Source organism: Corythoichthys intestinalis, chromosome 7, assembly GCF_030265065.1.
Source record: "Corythoichthys intestinalis isolate RoL2023-P3 chromosome 7, ASM3026506v1, whole genome shotgun sequence".
NCBI classification, from domain to species: Eukaryota; Metazoa; Chordata; class Actinopteri; order Syngnathiformes; family Syngnathidae; genus Corythoichthys; species Corythoichthys intestinalis.
In genome coordinates, this window is record NC_080401.1 from 40,291,586 (window position 1) to 40,312,626 (window position 21,041).

At 38.7% G+C, this 21,041-nt stretch overlaps 1 protein-coding gene across 1 annotated transcript in view; it reads right to left on the reverse strand.

The window, feature by feature from the left end:
- Window positions 1-21,041, reverse strand: part of polrmt (polymerase (RNA) mitochondrial (DNA directed)) — a 128,938-nt gene that overhangs the window by 45,803 nt on the left and 62,094 nt on the right. Inside the window, exons 12-14 of the mRNA XM_057841366.1 lie at window positions 5,552-5,674; window positions 4,436-4,615; window positions 2,166-2,252 (exon numbers count right to left, since the gene is read on the reverse strand). Coding sequence (XP_057697349.1) covers window positions 2,166-2,252; window positions 4,436-4,615; window positions 5,552-5,674 — 390 coding nt within the window. The remainder of the gene's footprint in view (window positions 1-2,165; window positions 2,253-4,435; window positions 4,616-5,551; window positions 5,675-21,041) is intronic.

Below are 21,041 nucleotides of genomic sequence, written 5' to 3' on the forward strand. Positions count from 1 at the left end.
AATGTTATTACTCTTCTCATCATATCACCTACCTTGCAAATTTAGGTCAAATAGATTAAACCGTGATTAAGTTATTGCGTAATTCCTTTTCTGACCTCTTTGACCACTGACCTCATTATCCCCGAATTCCATTACTTCTTCAATTTCTTATTAAAACATGCATACAGTATCCTGCAAGTTTGTTAATAATCCTTTTATGTATTCTTGAATTATCTTGAACACAAAGAGATAAATGAAACTGAATACATAACCTCAGTCTTCCATTGGTTTCATTTACTGGCACGGGTAAAAATCATGCAATTCACATGTTTGAAGCACATTTGTGATCACTAAAGGAAATAAATCAGATAGATAGCCGCCTGGGGCGGCCATGGCGCAGTTGGTCGCTGGAGTTGTCCTTGGACCGAAGGGTAAGTGGTTCGATTCCCGGGCACGACTGCCCACTGTCGACGTGCCTGATTTGCCTCCAATGACAGCGCCTTGCATGGCAGCAGCACCATTGGTGTGTGAATGAGTGCGTGAACGGGTAAATGTGTATCTAATGTAAAGCGCTTTGGGCATGGTAACCATGCAGATAAATGTGCTATATAAGTACTGTCCATTTACCATTTTACCATTTATATTAGGGGTGCATGTTCAGAAAAGGGGGCACGGTTCAGTGAGTAGGCTTATTATAAAAGTGTTCTTGTTGTATAATTTAAATTTCAATAAATCATGAATGAACTTTTTGGCAAACAATTGTAGCTGACTTGCTGAGAAATAGATAAGGGATTGTTGCATAAACAGTTCAATAGTGTTTCTTGTGAAGCCCCCATTTCGTATTTAAGCCTTAGTCATGACAATAAGTTCCTCTTTACACACACACACAGACACACACACACACACACACGCATGCACAGACTTCTGTGAGGAAGATAGATGATCATAGTCTTTCTCCGGGCGGATGTGTTCTCATCTTATAGCTCTGTCTGAGCCAGAAACAAAGACAAGGAGACAGCCGGGGAGTGACGGATGGACTAACTAGATAGTTAGAGACTAACTGATCAATGAGTGGATTGATAGGTGGCGGGCCGAGGGGGAGAATGTGCCAAGAATAAATGGGACGTGTTCGAGGAAGGAAGGAGGTCAGCTGCGGGATTGATTTGGGGCTGTAAATTCTTTATCTCAAACCCGGGCTGTCCCGCTCAATTCCCAGGGGTGGAGCACCACAGCAGCGCGTGCTGGTTCTATTAGAGTGCAGGGCCGTGCTCTGCTTGTGAAGATAATGCACAGAGTCCCAGCCAGGTGCAAGTACTGATGCTATAAATGGAGCGTATGTGATGAATGTGCGCCGTTGGCAATTTTTATCACCTAATAGTGCCAGGAACTAGTCATTAATAAGAGAAAAACTATGACTCTCAGTGGAGTTGGAAGTTACTCATCACAAGTTGGCAACAGAATATTTCAACTGTGGAAGAATATGTGCTTATTTGTTGTAGCTGTCAAAATATGTGAACTGGTTGCACAAAAGAGATCACTTCAATTTGAGGTACCTTTAAACAAAAACTTATGGTCATAAAAGTTATGGCAATCTCTCTCAATTTCTGCAGCAATGCTGACAGCGCTCCTGTAACGAGTCACTTGACATTTTGGATGGCAAATGACAAGCAGTACTCAATTTGGATATTTAGGGATGTAAGTATTTACTCAGGGGTGTACTCACTTTTGTTGCCAGGGGTTTAGATATTAATGGCTATATTTTGAGGGGAAATAAATTAACTCTATTATATAAGCTGCACACAGACTTCTTTTCATTGTGTCAAAGTGTCATTTTGTCAGTGTTGTCCCATGAAAAGATATACTTAAATATCTGCAGAAATGCGAGGGGTGTACTCACTTTTGTGATCCACTGTATGATGAAATTACATTACAATAGACAAGTGCAATGTAGTGACTTGTATACTATGTACAGTATAATGTACAGTAGGTACTTCAATCATTGCTCAACAAAATAGAAGCATCATTAAGTTCAGCTCAAATGAAACTTGAAAATGATAAAGTTCAAAGTGGCCGGCTCAGTAGAGATGTAGGATATATAGTCTAGATAAAATAAAAACTGAATCTTTAAGTCCTTATTAAGAGCTATTACTAAATAAAGAATGAAGACTTTAATGTAACACACCGACCTGGATCTCTCTTGTCCCTGTGAACATCTCCTTCAGGCCACTGAACACCTGTCGCACCAGGTAATTAGATGCTTCCCACACATACTCCTAAAAGACACAGATATAAAGTAAGTTGTTTTAATATTATATTTACAAAAAAATAACCCTTCAGAAATCATCGATGAGGCTAAATGGCCTCCAAGTTGTTCTACTTCAAAAAATGTCCATTGAATGAATGAAATTAATTTCTTCCTTTCTTGAAACAGTTGACATAAAAAAAAAAAAAAAACACTATGTGTTTTACATCATTTTAAGAAAAAAATAATTATTAAACCTCTATATATCAAAGTAAAATATAGTAAAATACTTATCATAGGAGACAGGTAAATCATTTTCCTGTTCGTTTTCATTCTAGCCATTAGTCATTATGCTTATGGCTAATTGCTATTTAGTAGGGCTGTCAAAATTATTGCGTTAACGGGCGGTAATTAATTTTTTTAAGTAATCACGTTGAAATATTTGACGCTATTAACGCACATGCCCCGCTCAAACAGATTAAAATGACAGCACAGTGCAATGTCCACTTGTTACTTGTGTTTTTTGGAGTTTTGTCGCCCTTTGCTGGCGCTCGGGTGCGACTGATTTTATGGGCTTCAGCACCCATGAGCATTGTGTAATTATTGACATCAACAATGGCGGGCTACTAGTTTATTTTTTGATTGAAAATTTTACAAATTTTATTAAAACGAAAACATTAACAGGGGTTTTAATATAAAATTTCTATAACATTGTACTAACATTTATCTTTCAAGAACTACAAGTCTTTCTATCCATGGATCGCTTTAACAGAATGTTAATGCTATCTTGTTGATTTATTGTTATAATAAATAAAGACATTACTTATGTACCGTATGTTGTATGTATATATCCATCTTGTGTCTTATCTTTCCATTTGAACAATAATTTACAGAAAACTATGGCATATTTTATAGATGTTTTGAATTGCGATTAAATATGATTCATTCATTTTTAAGCTGTAATTAACTTGATTAAAAATTTTAATCGTTTGACAGCCATACTATTTAGTTGACATAAAAAATAAAAACACTGTTTTACATCGTTTTAAGAAAAAAATAATTATTAAACCTATATACATCAAAGTAAAATATACTAAAATACTTATCATAGGAGACAGGTAAATCATTTTCCTGTTCCTTTTCATTCTAGCCATTAGTCATTATGCTTATGGCTAATTGCTATTTACATTAGCATCTGGAAGTAAAGTTCACTTGTGTCTGTTGAGAGATAATGAGTCGTACTGATCACATAGCAGCTAGGCTCTGCTCTGCGCAGCTATAATTTTAATTACACATTCTCACATCTTCTCCCTTGCTAGTAACGTTGGCACATAAAACAACAACAAAAATAAAAAAATAAAAAAGGGCCGCAGAGAACTCAAAATACAGATATAGTTAAACTTTACATGCTCAATGAGCTGAAGTCTCACAGGATATTTAAATGTGTGATGGCTTGCAGTCAAATTTATTGGTTTTCCCCTAAATTGTTAGGAATTTTAATTCGGAGCTTCCACTGTAATTGCAAATGCTACTGCAGATTCAACACTAATTAGGAGTATTTCCTTAATAATAATGTCCTTAGCCATCATGGAGCCCACTAGTGCCATTAGCCATATTCAACACAACTCAAAAATATTCCCAGATGAAGAAATCCGGGGATGATGATGATGATGATGCAAAAGCAATCTACAACAACACTCTTGCGTGTAATATAATAATACACAACAAGGCCATGTAGTTTCGATTCGCAGAGGAAATGAGATCAAATTTCGGTGTGATGCAAGTAATTCGAGAAGATAAGATGTTCCCGAAGAATGAGTGATAACCACAGAGGACAAGAATAAAAACAGCCATGTAATATAACATATCTGTTATTTTTACCCTTCCACTTCTAGATTATCTGATACAACCGAACAAGTATTATATTTCACTGTATTATCATTGCATTGGTGAGTAAAACAAGCGACTGTTGTTGTAAATCTGCTGTGTCAAGTTAAAAATTGATGTGATAAAAACATACTTAGATGCTCTGATCTGTCTGAAAATGAGAGGAAGGGAAAAGTGTTCACACATAGTGGGTATGCCAAGTGCCCCACATAAAGTGGAGGAGATCCTGTGCAGAGACTGAGCTAAAAATACACCAGAATGGAGCGTGAGGGAACCCCCCTCCACACACACAGCATCCCTTTCCCCTCACCTCTTCCGCTACTGTACCTTAGGGAACTCATCAATCTCCTTCAGGCGCTTCTCGATCTGGAGCCTTCCCCCGTAGCGCGTGACCCCATACACCACGGTCATCACGGTCTGCTTGACCACCTTCCTGTTGATGAAGCCCTCCAGGACCTGGGCGATTTTCAGGCCGCACTCGGCATCACGGGCTCGGAACTCCTCCACCTGAAAGATAATGGTGGGTTGGGCACAATCACTGTGGAAAAACAGGAGGCAGCCATCTGTCATTGCAATTTGATGCAATCAAAACTAGGTTAGGAACTTCACAATCAATTCTTGCACCATGTTGCGTTGAAAGTAATTTGTTGTGGAAACATACTTTAGTCTAGCAAATACGACCAAAACAAAGAGTTTTCTTTCTATGTTTCTTTCTTTTCCGAAAGAGGAAAGGTTGCATGAAAGAGTCTCGAGAGTTCATAAAATTTGGATCACATGTAGCAGTTTGTAGTGATTAACTTTTAATTACTAACTATTAACCTTATTTTCCAAACTTTAAGTCCCACCTTTTAAATACTTTGACTGGACCTGCACTTACACTCAGGTGCGACTTATAGTTGTTTCTTTTTTTTCCACAATGACAGCCACGAGAAGGGTCCTCTACTTCCGAAGTTGTTAAGAAGTGATACTGAAAATGAGGATTTTCATGAAGCTGTGTAGCGGCTTGGAGTGAGATAAAGAGTTTGGTAAAAAAAAAAAAACTTTGAGCCACTACACAACTTCATTAAAATCTACAGGTCACTGATTTCTAGCCTATTGTGTCTCTTCAAAGAGGGAACCTTTTAGTTTGAATTTTAAACGATTCTTTTGTGTGACACCAGTTCTAGGACTTTTATGACACACCTCTTGCATCATTGAATTTTTGGCTTGGAAAAAAATATTCCAAAAAGCGCTCATTATGATACAGAGCAGTTTTACACCACTGCCAACATCAACAACCATAATAACTGTCCTAATTTGAATATGTCTATAAAAGTTAAAAGAGAGCAATATATGTGCAAAACATTATTTGTGTAGCTAAAGTTGTGATCTTTGAATGCGCTCTAGGGTTACATTTATTCAACTGTAGTACAGTCCGTTTCCTTTTTCGTGTTGTATGCTGACCTGCTGCGCAACTACACTGTACACATCCTGCGGCACGTCACAGGACATAAGGTTGACTGACGTGGCCCCGATGATGTCTCGGCCAAGTGCGGCATAGTGCTGGAGCCCGTTGCAGGAGCCATCCTGAAGAACATGTAACATAAGATTAAAAGCAGCCATGTACTCAAAACCGGAACAGAAATATGAGTGGATTTGATTCGGATGCATGGAGTAGAGATGGATGATTAAAAGAATGCATGAAATGCGGATATGATGACTCAGAAGAGCACCAGAGTCAAGAAGTGGTCAAGGTTGTGATCCCACTTTGAATACAGGAAAAAAAAAAACACAATAGACATTCACAGATAGTTAAATGTACAGGTAATTAACTAATATATAATGTCATAATCTTGAGCTAAAGTATGATGCAGCATTCATCAACATGATAGACAATTAACCAAAGACTTCATTCATTATTGCAACAACTTTCATTAATTTTCCATGGAACATAACAACATAATTTTAAGATATACAGTATATCGTGTATATACAGTGGGGCAAATAAGTATTTAGTCAACCACTAATCGTGCAAGTTCTCCCACTTGAAAATATTAGACAGGCCTGTAATTGTCAACATGGGTAAACCTCAACCATGAGAGATAAAATGTGGGGGAAAAAAAACAGAAAATCACATTGTTTGATTTTTAAAGAATTTATTTGCAAATCATAGTGGAAAATAAGTATTTGGTCAATACCAAAAGTTCATCTCAATACTTTGTTATGTACCCTTTGTTGGCAAAAATGGAGGCTAAACGTTTTCTGTAACTCTTCACAAGCTTTTCACACACTGTTGCTGGTATTTTGGCCCATTCCTCCATACAGATCTCCTCTAGAGCAGTGATGTTTTGGGGCTGTCATTGGGCAACACGGACTTTAAACTCCCTCCACAGATTTTCTATGGGGTTGAGATCTGGAGACTGGCTAGGCCACTCCAGGACCTTGAAATGCTTGTTACGAAGCCACTCCTTTGTTGCCCTGGCTGTGCGTTTGGGATCATTGTCATGCTGAAAGACCCAGCCACGTCTCATCTTCAATGCCCTTGCTGATGGAAGGAGATTTTCACTCAAAACCTCTCGATACATGGCCCCATTCATTCCTTCCTTTACACAGATCAGTCGTCCTGGTCCATTTGCAGAAAAACAGCCCCAAAGCATGATGTTTCCACCCCCGTGCTTCACAGTGGGTATGGTGTTGTTCGGATGCAATTCAGTATTCTTTCTCCTCCAAAAACGAGAACCTGTGTTTCTACCAAAAAGTTCTATTTTGGTTTCGTCTGAACATAACAAATTATCCCAGTCCTCTTCTGGATCATCCAAATGCTCTCTAGCGAACTGCATACGGGCCTGGACGAGTACTGGCTTCAGCCGGGGGACACGTCTGGCAGTGCAGGATTTGAGTCCCTGGCGGCGCATTGTGTTACTGATAGTAGCCTTTGTTACTGTGGTCCCAGCTCTCTGTAGGTCATTTACTCGGTCTCCCCGTGTGGTTCTGGGATTTTTGCTCACCGTTCTTGTTTTCATTTTGACGCCACAGGGTGAGATCTTGCATGGAGCCCCAGATCGAGGGAGATTATCAGTGGTCTTGTACGTCTTTCATTTTCTAATAATTGCTCCCACAGTTGATTTCTTTACACCAAGCGTTTTACCTATTACAGAGTCAGTCTTCCTAACCTGGTGCAGGTCTACAATTTTGTTTCTGGTGTCCTTTGACAGCTCTTTGGTCTTGGCCATAGTGGAGTTTGGAGTGTGATTGACTGAGGTTGTGGACAGGTGTCTTTTATACCGATAATGAGTTAAAACAGGTGCCATTAATACAGGTAACAAGTGGAGCCTCGTTAGACCTAATTAGAAGAAGTTGGCAGCCAGAAATCTTGCTTGTTTGTAGGTGACCAAATACTTATTTTCAACTCTAATTTTGAAATAAATTCTTTAAAAATCAAACAATGTGTGTTTTTCCACATTCTGTCTCTCATGGTTGAGGTATACCCATGTTGACAATTACAGGCCTCTCTAATCTTTTCAAGTAGAACTTGCACAATTGGTGGTTGACTACTTACAGTATTTGCCCCATTGTATATGTGTATGTATATGCGATCGATTAATTGCGTTCGCATTTCGCAATAGAACCATATGTTAAACACAAATTTCTAAACATAACGTGGCTTATTACAAGCTGGTCACATGAGTGACAAAACTACACTGTACCGCTTACACTAGTTATTATGAGCCCGAACATGAGGGAGAGGAATTTGGGAATACAAACTTGTTTTTCTACTTAAGATAAATTACATTCTGCATAGAGCTGGGAAAAGCCAAGCTCCCCGCATCTGCTGATGTGCATCTCAAAAGCAAACAAATAACACGAGAGGACATCACAAGACCACTCTCATTTCAATCCATATGAAAAGGAAAGCAAGCCATTAATAATAAGTGATCAAATTACATACAGCAATGCTTCCAGAACAACACTGAGGTAGGATGGCTCTTGAGAGCTGGGTTTTCCAAGCTTAAGTGAACCAGTGCACAACAAAATCCTGCTTTACACTAATACTCATCTCGATACTCTAGTTTTTTTTTTTTTTTAAGAACACAAAGCTACGTTACTCTAAGTGTCTCAATATCCTTCATATAAATGTAAAAAATAATACAAATCTAACATTTCATAAGTTGCCATACATTTTCTCCTGTATATGCTGGTAAATCATTTAAACAAATTATTAAATAATAAAAAAGTCATTTGGTATATATGACTTTCATAATTATGCTGAACATTTTGCAGGTCTCCGAAATTATTGTCCATTATCTAAATGGCAACATCACAAATAATTCATACTTGGTCCCTGAATAGGCTTGGCAGAACCTGAGAGTTATTTGTAATTTTAGATCCAACCGTTTTGAAGCTGTCTTTCTCCACAGGGTGTAACACAATAATGTGGTAGACAGCAACTATTAAACTGTGTTTGTTGTCTTTTAGGAAACTAGCAAAAATGTCTAATGGTTTGAACGACAAACATGATTTTGAAGACTTTACCACTAGAAGCCCCAGAGAATTTTGGAGCATGGGCGGGCATTTGTATTAGGAAAGGCCAAATGAACCTCTGCTGGGCATTCTAATGTTAGGTGCCAAAGGACTATTCAGTAGAACTGCCTTCCAGTTTATTGCCAGGTATGGCAATAAAATGGTCCAAAAAGATTATGCCAGTCCTAGATAGTTAATTTTATCGTGCACTTAAAAATAACCGCTGAAAACATGAATGGCAGTAAAATTCTATATTTGGTGGCTATATACTAGATTTACAATTGGAGAAATGTGCTCTGGTTCAGATGCTTCCCATTAAGTTAACCACTGCTAATGATTCTTTACTTTACAGAATAGGAGACCAATGTAATGTCCCCATCAGTCAGATCACACGAATATTTTTTACATTCTTGATGGGGGAGAACAATGACCTAGTGATAGCCTAGTGATATCTAGGTGAGACAAACGGCCAGCCACGAGCAACTACTCAGTGTGGCTGGCAAACAGGGTTTAAAAAAGACAAACCCCCCAAAAAACAAACAGCAATTCACTAGGGACTTAAGACATCCATCATCAAAAAGAGCAAGGCAAGCAAGCATTTCAGATTAGTCATTAGTTGGTAAAATTAATATTCCCAGAAGGGTAGTGATGCACGATAATGCATTTTTCAACCGATACCGATAACCAATAACTTCCTCCACCTTCCAGCCGATAACCGATAATGTGAAGCCAATAATTCAATCAAAAGTTAATATATACAATTTTAAATTATACAGAAGAGACATTTTACTGTGCAATAATAGAATTTATCGCTACTTTTTCCACATCAAATGTGAACAAATAGTACATTTCAACATTCAAACAATGTACTTTGTATATTAATTAATATTAATAAATGCCTTTAGGATTGGTTGAGCCGCCAATTTGGACAAAATTGCGTCAAATGCGCACATTTGGAGGCTTAATCAAGTATATAATTATCGGATTGCATTATCAGTTAAATTTGTTTTCATCTGTATTATCGGTGTGATTTCATAATTACCATTATCGGCCGATAATTATCGGTAACCGATATTATCTTTGCAGAAAGGGAATGAAATATTTTTGAACAAGCATAGACTTCATAATATTATAAAGTCTATGGAAGAAGATATAAAGTTGACCAAATTTGGACATACATGGTTTTGGCTTGATAGTAGCAACAATAATCAGATGCAGGGCGATTTTTGTACAATTATAAGTTGCAGTGGCCCCTAACGGAAGCCAAAACTACATGACCTGCAACCCTGCGACCAAGTCAGGGTGTACCCTACTTTGGGTTGCCCGAGTTGCTGAAAAAATATAATAAGGGACATCTCATTGGTAGAGTCGGCTCGCCTGATAACAGTCACCATAATTATTTTGAAACTGAATATAATGAAACCCTTCAAATCCTGAGCCTTTTTGTGTGCGTGTGTGTGTTTTAATAGCATGCAAACTAACTGAGTTTTTTTTTGTTTTTTTTTTGACAATTTTGGTAGGTTCAAAGTTCCCTCAGCAATAACAGTTTGGCTCCAAATATAATGTGGAAATGCAAATGAAATTGACAGAAAACAAAAATATGATACAGATAGCGAAAATAATGTACACAGAGAAGAACAGGAAAACAAATGATCATCATTTTGAACGTGTTTTCTTTCTCCCACTCTTATGGTGTCTTTAGTTCTCCTCATTTCCTCGTTTTTTGCGGTTAATAGGGACCAGAACCCGGCATGATAAGTGATAAACCGCGAAGTAGCGCCCACCCCCAAAAAATGTGTGTTTAATGTCATTCAGATTTAGCATTTAGCATAAGACATGTTTTTTCACTGTTTTTCAAACGTACAATTAAAAAAAACAATTTTCAAACGTACAATAAAAAAAAAACTTTAATGTATACTGTATATATATTTTAATAAATGGTTTTTAAGCACTTCAAATTTAGTAATTATAAGTTTTCAACATGTTACTGTACAACTAAGTTTTTAAACAAGAATAAAGTAGAAAAATGCTTGTTTTTATTAAATGCTTCATTGAGTGAGTCCACTCAAATCCGCTCAAGCTGCTCACACATACACAATGAGTTGCCACAGCAACTGTTTAACAAGTAAAAAGATGATTGACGCATGCAGCGCTTTGAAGCTACGGCTTCCACGCCTCTGTGGCAAGATCAAACATTAAACATCTGTCAATAATCGTTAACTTTAATGAGCAACTCAAGTGCACTGCCTGACGAACAAAGAGCAGGGAGAAGGAGGGAGGGAGGGAGAGTAACACGACGCGATCGGCTCAGGTCAGCTCATCTGTATTTATTTATTTATTCTTTTAAGGAAAAAAATCCTTGATGGACTGAGGGCGCGAAGTTTGAAGCGCGAAGTAGCGAGGGATCACTGTGTTTGTTTGTTCTACAAATAAAACACTATTTTCGATATTCCTGATAATACGGGACAAAGCGCGTCCCTTGTAAGCTTAATTAGGGACGCATACTTTTGTTTCTGAATACAGGATGATTCAGATTTTTAAGGGATGGTTAGCAACCCTAAACCTATATCGTGTCCAAAATCAGCTAGTATAGGTTTTAGCTCACATGACATTCTATTGAGGACAAGCACTTTAGACTCAAAATACTCACCTACATACATACATATCTGTTCAAACTTTCTTACCCACCTTAATCCTTAGTTCTGTTTTGTCTCAACCCCTTAATTTTTCTATTACTTTACATTTTACATTATCCTGCTTTTGTGTTTCTTAATTTTTAATATAGCTGTTGTACAGTGTCCTTGAGTGTTTTCAAAGGCGCTTGAAATAAAATGTATTACTATTATTTTTATTATTATTATTATTACCTTGGTCTTTCCAAGGGAAAGAACAAGGTTATGTTGTTGTGCAACTTTATCGTACTTATTTTTATTACCTGGGTCTTTCCTATGGAAAGTCCAGGTAGTGCTGTTCTGCAACTTTATTCGTCTTATTACCTTGGTCTTTCTGAAGGAAAGAACAAGGTTATGTTGTTGTGCAACTTTATTGTACTTATTATTACCTTGGTCTTTCTGAAGGAAAGAACAAGGTTATGTTGTTGTACAACTTTATTATTATTATTATTCAATAATTCTCCGCGTTTTTTTGAGCCAACGCACAGCCCAAACCGTAGCACCGATCGGCACCGTTGAAGTATCGGCACGACCGGATTTTTCGCGTGACGATGGGAATTTTTCAAACCGCCACGAAAAATTTTCCGTTCGCCCGTAAACGGCAATTTTCCGAAAAATAAAAAAAGTTTCAAAATGTATCTAGTCCTACAATTTTTGACCAAATCACATAATTTGGGCATCAAAAATTCCGGGACGGTGAGGGGCATAAAAGTTGTATACAGAATTTGGCAAAAATTTACGGTTCCCCGGAAATTTGCCAAAAACTTTCCAATTCATTTTGAATGGAAAAAAAACGCGCGCTTCACAGCCCGAACCGTTAGACCGATCGGCACCGTTCAAGTATCGGCACGACCGGAATTTTCGCGTGACACAGGAAACTTTACAAATGGCCCCGAAAATTTTTCCGTTCGTCCGTAAACGGCAATTTTCCGTGAAAAAAAAAATACTTTCAAAATGTATCTAGTCCTACAATTTTTGACCAAATCACATAATTTGGGCATCAAAAATTCCGGGACGGTGAGGGGCATAAAAGTTGTATACAGAATTTGGAAAAAAATTACGCTTCCTCGGAAATTTGCCAAAAACTATCCCATTCATTTCGAATGGGAAAAGTCCCATTCACTTCCAATGGGATTTCCAATGGAATTTACATTGCATTGATGCCATTGACGGCCATGCATGTCGAATCTACTGATGCCAATGTACTTGGATTCAATTGATTATATGGATGTCGATGCCATTGACTGCCATGGACGTCCAAAATTTTTCCCATTCATTTTCAATGGGGAAAAAACAAAATTACCCCAAATCAACAGAAAATGACCAGATATCAATAGGACGTGTCCCCCAAACTTCCCCAATTCCATTGACGCTTATGAAGGGTGCCGCCATTGACTTACATGGACGTCCAAAATTTTTCCCATTCATGTTCAATGGGGAAAAAACTACATTTCTCCAAATCAACAGAAAATGACCAGATATCAATAGGACGTATACCCCAAACGTCCCCAACTCCATTGACGCTTATGGGGGGTGCTGCCATTGACGTCCATGGACGTCCAAAATTTTACCCATTCATTTTCAATGGGAATTTTTTTTTTTTCCCCAAATCAACAGAAAATGACTAGATATCAATAGGACATGTCCCCCAAATGTCCCCAATTGCATTGCTGCTTATGGAGGGTGATGCCATTGACGTCCAGGGACGTCCAAACTTCCCATTTATTTCAATGGCATTTCTTCATGTTTGTTCATTCTATTGATGCCAATGTACTTAGATTCCATTGACGCTTATGTAAGTTGATACCATTGACGTCCATAGACGTCCAAAATTTTTCCCATTCATTTTCAATGGGAAATTTTTTTTTTCCCCCAAATCAACAGAAAATGACTAGATATCATTAGGACGTGTCCCCCAAATGTCCCCGATTGCATTGCCGCTTATGGAGGGTGATGCCATTGACGTTCATGGACGTCCAAACTTCCCATTAAATCCCAATGGCATTTCTTCATGTTTGTTCATTCTATTGATGCCAATGTACTTGGATTCCATTGACGCTTATGTAAGTTGATACCATTGACGTCCATGGACGTCCAAAATTTTTCCCATTCATTTTCAATGGGAATTTTTTTTTTTCCCCCAAATCAACAGAAAATGACTAGATATCAATAGGACGTGTCCCCCAAATGTCCCCGATTGCATTGCCTCTTATGGAGGGTGATGCCATTGACGGCCACGGACGTCCAAACTTCCCATTCATTTCCAATGGCATTTCTTCATGTTTGTTCATTCTATTGATGCCAATGTACTTGGATTCCATTGACGCTTATGTAAATTGATACCATTGACGTCCATGGACGTCCAAAATTTTTCCCATTCATTTTCAATGGGAATTTTTTTTTTTTCCCCAAATCAACAGAAAATGACTAGATATCATTAGGACGTGTCCCCCAAATGTCCCTGATTGGATTGCCGCTTATGGAGGGTGATGCCATTGACGGCCATGGACGTCCAATTCTCCCAATCTTTTCTAATGGCTTTTACTTTGTTTAGTGCTATTGACTGGCATTATGGTCCATTCTATTGATAGACCTGAGTGGGGCTAAGATCTGTATCTCCACAGAGGAAAGACCAAGGTGTGTAATTTCTCCCGAAATTGCAGTTTCTAGTTTATTCATCTTATTCTCCGCGTTTTTTTGAGCCAACGCACAGCCCAAACCGTAGCACCGATCGGCACAGTTCAAGTATCGGCACGACCGGAATTTTCGCGTGACGATGGGAATTTTTCAAGCCGCCACGAAAAATTTTCCGTTCGCCCGTAAACGGCAATTTTCCGAAAAACAAAAAAAGTTTCAAAATGTATCTAGTCCTACAATTTTTGACCAAATCACATAATTTGGGCATCAAAAATTCCGGGACGGTGAGGGGCATAAAAGTTGTATACAGAATTTGGCAAAAATTTACGGTTCCCCGGAAATTTGCCAAAAACTTTCCTATTCATTTTGAATGGAAAAAAAACGCGCGCTTCACAGCCCGAACCGTTAGACCGATCGGCACCGTTCAAGTATCGGCACGACCGGAATTTTAGCGTGACACAGGAAACTTTACAAATGGCCCCGAAAATTTTTCCGTTCGTCCGTAAACGGCAATTTTCCGTGAAAAAAAAAAAACTTTCAAAATGTATCTAGTCCTACAATTTTTGACCAAATCACATAATTTGGCCATCAAAAATTCCGGGACGGTGAGGGGCATAAAAGTTGTATACAGAATTTGGAAAAAAATTACGCTTCCTCGGAAATTTGCCAAAAACTATCCCATTCATTTCGAATGGGAAAAGTTCCCATTCACTTCCAATGGGATTTCCAATGGAATTTACATTGCATTGATGCCATTGACGGCCATGCATGTCGAATCTACTGATGCCAATGTACTTGGATTCAATTGACTATATGGATGTCGATGCCATTGACGGCCATGGACGTCCAAAATTTTTCCCATTCATTTTCAATGGGGAAAAAACAAAATTTCCCCAAATCAACAGAAAATGACCAGATATCAATAGGACGTGTCCCCCAAACTTCCCCAATTCCATTGACGCTTATGAAGGGTGCCACCATTGACTTCCATGGACGTCCAAAAATTTTCCCATTCATTTTCAATGGGGAAAAAACTAAATTTCTCCAAATCAACAGAAAATGACCAGATATCAATAGGACGTATATCCCAAACGTCCCCAACTCCATTGACGCTTATGGAGGGTGCTGCCATTGACGTCCATGGACGTCCAAAATTTTTCCCATTCATTTTCAATGGGAAATTTTTTTTTTCCCCATATCAACAGAAAATGACTAGATATCAATAGGACGTGTCCCCCAAATGTCCCCGATTGCATTGCTGCTTATGGAGGGTGATGCCATTGACGTCCAGGGACGTCCAAACTTCCCATTCATTTCCAATGGCATTTCTTCATGTTTGTTCATTCTTTTGATGCCAATGTACTTGGATTCCATTGACGCTTAAGTAAGTTGACACCATTGACGTCCATGGACGTCCAAAATTTTTCCCATTCATTTTCAATGGGAAATTTTTTTTTTCCCCCAAATCAACAGAAAATGACTAGATATCAATAGGACGTTTCCCCCAAAATGTGCCCGATTGCATTGCTGCTTATGGAGGGTGATGCCATTGACGTCCACGGACGTCCAAACTTCCCATTAATTTCCAATGGCATTTCTTCATGTTTGTTCATTCTATTGATGCCAATGTACTTGGATTCCATTGACGCTTATGTAAGTTGATACCATTGACGTCCATGGACGTCCAAAATTTTTCCCATTCATTTTCAATGGGAAATTTTTTTTTTCCCCAAATCAACAAAAAATGACCATATATCAATAGGACGTGTACCCCAAATGTCCCCGATTGTATTGCTGCTTATGGAGGGTGATGCCATTGACGTTCATGGACGTCCAAACTTCCCATTCATTTCCAATGGCATTTCTTCATGTTTGTTCATTTTATTGATGCCAATGTACTTGGATTCCATTGACGCTTATGTCAGTTGATACCATTGACGTCCATGGACGTCCAAAATTTTTCCCATTCATATTCAATGGGAATTTTTTTTTTTTCCCCAAATCAACTGAAAATGACTAGATATCATTAGGACGTGTCCCCCAAATGTCCCCGATTGCATTGCCGCTTATGGAGGGTGATGCCATTGACGTTCATGGACGTCCAAACTTCCCATTAATTCCAATGGCATTTCTTCATGTTTGTTCATTCTATTGATGCCAATGTACTTGGATTCCATTGACGCTTATGTAAGTTGATACCATTGACGTCCATGGACGTCCAAAATTTTTCCCATTCATTTTCAATGGGATTTTTTTTTTTTTTTCCCAAATCAACAGAAAATGACTAAATATCATTAGGACGTGTCTCCCAAATGTCCCTGATTGGATTGCCGCTTATGGAGGGTGATGCCATTGACGGCCATGGACGTCCAATTCTCCCAATCTTTTCTAATGGCTTTAACTTTGTTTAGTGCCAATGACTGGCATTATGGTCCATTCTATTGATAGACCTGAGTGGGGCTAAGATTTGTACCTCCACAGAGGAAAGACCAAGGTGTGTAATTTCTCCCGAAATTGCAGTTTCTAGTTATTATTATTATTATTTATTATATCATCATCTTATTCTCCGCGTTTTTTCGGCGCGCCGCGCAGCCCGAACCATAGCACCGATCGGCACCGTTCAAGTATTGACACGACCGGATTTTTCGCGCGACGATGGGAATTTTTCAAAATCCCCCGAAAAATTTTCCGTTCGCCCGTAAACGGCAATTTTCCGGAAAAAAAAAAAAGTTTAAAAATGTATCTAGTCCTACAGTTTTTGACCAAATCACATAATTTGGGCATCAAAAATTCCGGGACGTTGAGGGGCATAAAAGTTGTATACAGAATTTGGCAAAAAATTACGGTTCCCCGGAAATTGGCCAAAAACTCTCCCATTCATTTGTAATGGGAAAAGTTCCCATTCACTTCCAATGGGATTTCCTATGGACTTTACATTGCATTGATGCCATTGACGGCCATGCATGTCGAATTTACTGATGCCAATGTACTTGGATTCTATTGACTATATGGATGTCGATGCCATTGACGGCCATGGACGTCCAAAATTTTTCCCATTCATTTTCTATGGGGACAAGACAAAATGTCCCCAAATCAGTAGGAAATCAACAGATATCAATAGGACCTTTACCTCAAATGTCCCCGATAGCATTGATGCTTATGGAGGGTGATGCCATTGACGTCCATGGACGTCCAAATTTTTCCCATTCATTTTCAATGGGGAAAAAACAAAATGTCTCCAAATCAGTAGGAAATCACCAGATATCAATAGGACCTTTACCCCAAATGTCCCCAACTGCATTGACGCTTATTGAGGGCTCCGCCATTGACGGCCATGGACGTCCAAATTTCCCATTCATTTCTAATGGCATCTAATTATGTTTTTTCATTCTATTGATGCCAATGTACTTGGATTCCATTGACGCCTATGTAAGTTGATACCATTGACGTCCATGGACGTCCAAAATTTTTCCCATTCATTTTCAATGGGAATTTTTTTTTTTTCCCCAAATCAACAAAAAAAGACCAGATATCAATAGGACGTGTCCCCCAAACTTCTCCAATTCCATTGACGCTTATGAAGGGCGCCGCCATTGACGGCCATGGACGTCCAAATTTCCCATTCATTTCTAATGGCATTTAATTATGTTTTTTCATTCTATTGATGCCAATGTACTTGGATTCCATTGACGCCTATGTAAGTTGATACCATTGACGTCCATGGACGTCCAAAATTTTTCCCATTCATTTTCAATGGGAATTTTTTTTTTTTTCCCAAATCTACAAAAAATGACCTGATATCAATAGGACATCTCCCCCAAACGTCCCCAATTCCATTGACGCTTATGAAGGGTGCCGCTATTGACGGCCATGGACGTCCAATTCTCCCAATCATTTCTAATGGCATTAATTTGTTTAATGCAAATGACTGGTATTTTTGTCCATTCTATTGCTACACCTGAGTGGGGCTAAGATCTGTATCTCCACTGAGGAAAGACCCAGGTGTAATTTCTCCCGAAATTGCAGTTTCTAGTTTTTATTATTACCTTGGTCTTTCCAAAGGAAAGAACAAGGTAATGATATTCTACAACTTTATTGTACTTATTATTATTACCTTGGTCTTTCTGAAAGAAAGAACAAGGTATTGTTATTGTGCAACTTTATTGTACTTATTATTTATTCATCTTATTCTCCGCGTTTTTTTGAGCCAACGCACAGCCCAAACCGTAGCACCGATCGGCACAGTTCAAGTATCGGCACGACCGGAATTTTCGCGTGACGATGGGAATTTTTCAAACCGCCACGAAAAATTTTCCGTTCGCCCGTAAACGGCAATTTTCCGAAAAATAAAAAAAGTTTCAAAATGTATCTAGTCCTACAATTTTTGACCAAATCACATAATTTGGGCATCAAAAATTCCGGGACGGTGAGGGGCATAAAAGTTGTATACAGAATTTGGCAAAAATTTACGGTTCCCCGGAAATTTGCCAAAAACTTTCCTATTCATTTTGAATGGAAAAAAAACGCGCGCTTCACAGCCCGAACCGTTAGACCGATCGGCACCGTTCAAGTATCGGCACGACCGGAATTTTCGCGTGACACAGGAAACTTTACAAATGGCCCCGAAAATTTTTCCGTTCGTCCGTAAACGGCAATTTTCCGTGAAAAAAAAAAAAGTTTCAAAATGTATCTAGTCCTACAATTTTTGACCAAATCACATAATTTGGGCATCAAAAATTCCGGGACGGTGAGGGGCATAAAAGTTGTATACAGAATTTGGAAAAAAATTACGCTTCCTCGGAAATTTGCCAAAAACTATCCCATTCATTTCGAATGGGAAAAGTCCCATTCACTTCCAGTGGGATTTCCAATGGAATTTACATTGCATTGATGCCAATGACGGCCATGCATGTCGAATCTACTGATGCCAATGTACTTGGATTCAATTGATTATATGGATGTCGATGCCATTGACTGCCATGGACGTCCAAAATTTTTCCCATTCATTTTCAATGGGGAAAAAACAAAATTACCCCAAATCAACAGAAAATGACCAGATATCAATAGGACGTGTCCCCCAAACTTCCCCAATTCCATTGACGCTTATGAAGGGTGCCGCCATTGACTTACATGGACGTCCAAAATTTTTCCCATTCATTTTCAATGGGGAAAAAACTACATTTCTCCAAATCAACAGAAAATGACCAGATATCAATAGGACGTATACCCCAAACGTCCCCAATTCCATTGGCGCTTATGGGGGGTGCTGCCATTGACGTCCATGGACGTCCAAAATTTTACCCATTCATTTTCAATGGGAAATTTTTTTTTTCCCCAAATCAACAGAAAATGACTAGATATCAATAGGACCTGTCCCCCAAATGTCCCCGATTGCATTGCTGCTTATGGAGGGTGATGCCATTGACGTCCAGGGACATCCAAACTTCCCATTAATTTCCAATGGCATTTCTTCATGTTTGTTCATTCTTTTGATGCCAATGTACTTGGATTCCATTGACGCTTATGTAAGTTGATACCATTGACGTCCATGGACGTCCAAAATTTTTCCCATTCATTTTCAATGGGAATTTTTTTTTTTCCCCCAAATCAACAGAAAATGACTAGATATCAATAGGACGTTTCCCCCAAATGTGCCCGATTGCATTGCTGCTTATGGAGGGTGATGCCATTGACGTCCACGGACGTCCAAACTTCCCATTAATTTCCAATGGCATTTCTTCATGTTTGTTCATTCTATTGATGCCAATGTACTTGGATTCCATTGACGCTTATGTAAGGTGATACCATTGACGTCCATGGACGTCCAAAATTTTTCCCATTCATTTTCAATGGGAATTTTTTTTTTTTTTCCCAAATCAACAGAAAATGACTAGATATCATTAGGACGTGTCCCCCAAATGTCCCCGATTGCATTGCCCCTTATGGAGGGTGATGCCATTGACGTCCATGGACGTCCAAACTTCCCATTCATTTCCAATGGCATTTCTTCATGTTTGTTCATTTTATTGATGCCAATGTACTTGGATTCCATTGACGCTTATGTAAGTTGATACCATTGACGTCCATGGACGTCCAAAATTTTTCCCATTCATTTTCAATGGGAATTTTTTTTTTTTTCCCAAATCAACAGAAAATGACCAGATATCATTAGGACGTGTCCCCCAAACTTCCCCGATTCCATTAACAATTATGAAAGGTGCCGCCATTGACGTCCATGGACATCCAATTCTCCCATTCATTTCTAACGGCTTTTACTTTGTTTTTTGCCAATGACTGGCATTATGATCCATTCTATTGATAGACCTGAGTGGGGCTAAGATCTGTATCTCCACAGAGGAAAGACCAAGGTGTGTAATTTCTCCCGAAATTGCAGTTTCTAGTTATTATTATTATTTATTCATCTTATTCTCCGCGTTTTTTTGAGCCAACGCACAGCCTAAACCGTAGCCCCGATCGGCACCGTTCAAGTATCGGCATGACCGGAATTTTCGCGTGACGATGGGAATTTTTCAAAACGCCACGAAAAATTTTCCGTTCGCCCGTAAACGGCAATTTTCCGAAAAAAAAAAAAAGTTTAAAAATGTATCTAGTCCTACAATTTTTGACCAAATCACATAATTTGGGTATCAAAAATTCCGGGACGGTGAGGGGCATAAAAGTTGTATACAGAATTTGGCAAAAATTTACGGTTCCCCGGAAATTTGCCAAAAACTTTCCTATTCATTTTGAATGGAAAACAAAACGCGCGCTTCACAGCCCGAACCGTTAGACCGATCGGCACCGTTCAAGTATCGGCACGACCGGAATTTTTGCGTGACACAGGAAACTTTACAAATGGCCCCGAAAATTTTTCCGTTCGTCCGTAAACGGCAATTTTCCGTGAAAAAAAAAAAAGTTTCAAAATGTATCTAGTCCTACAATTTTTGACCAAATCAAATAATTTGGGCATCAAAAATTCCGGGACGGTGAGGGGCATTAAAGTTGTATACAGAATTTGGGAAAAAATTACGCTTCCTCGGAAATTTGCCAAAAACTATCCCATTCATTTCGAATGGGAAAAGTCCCATTCACTTCCAATGGGATTTCCAATGGAATTTACATTG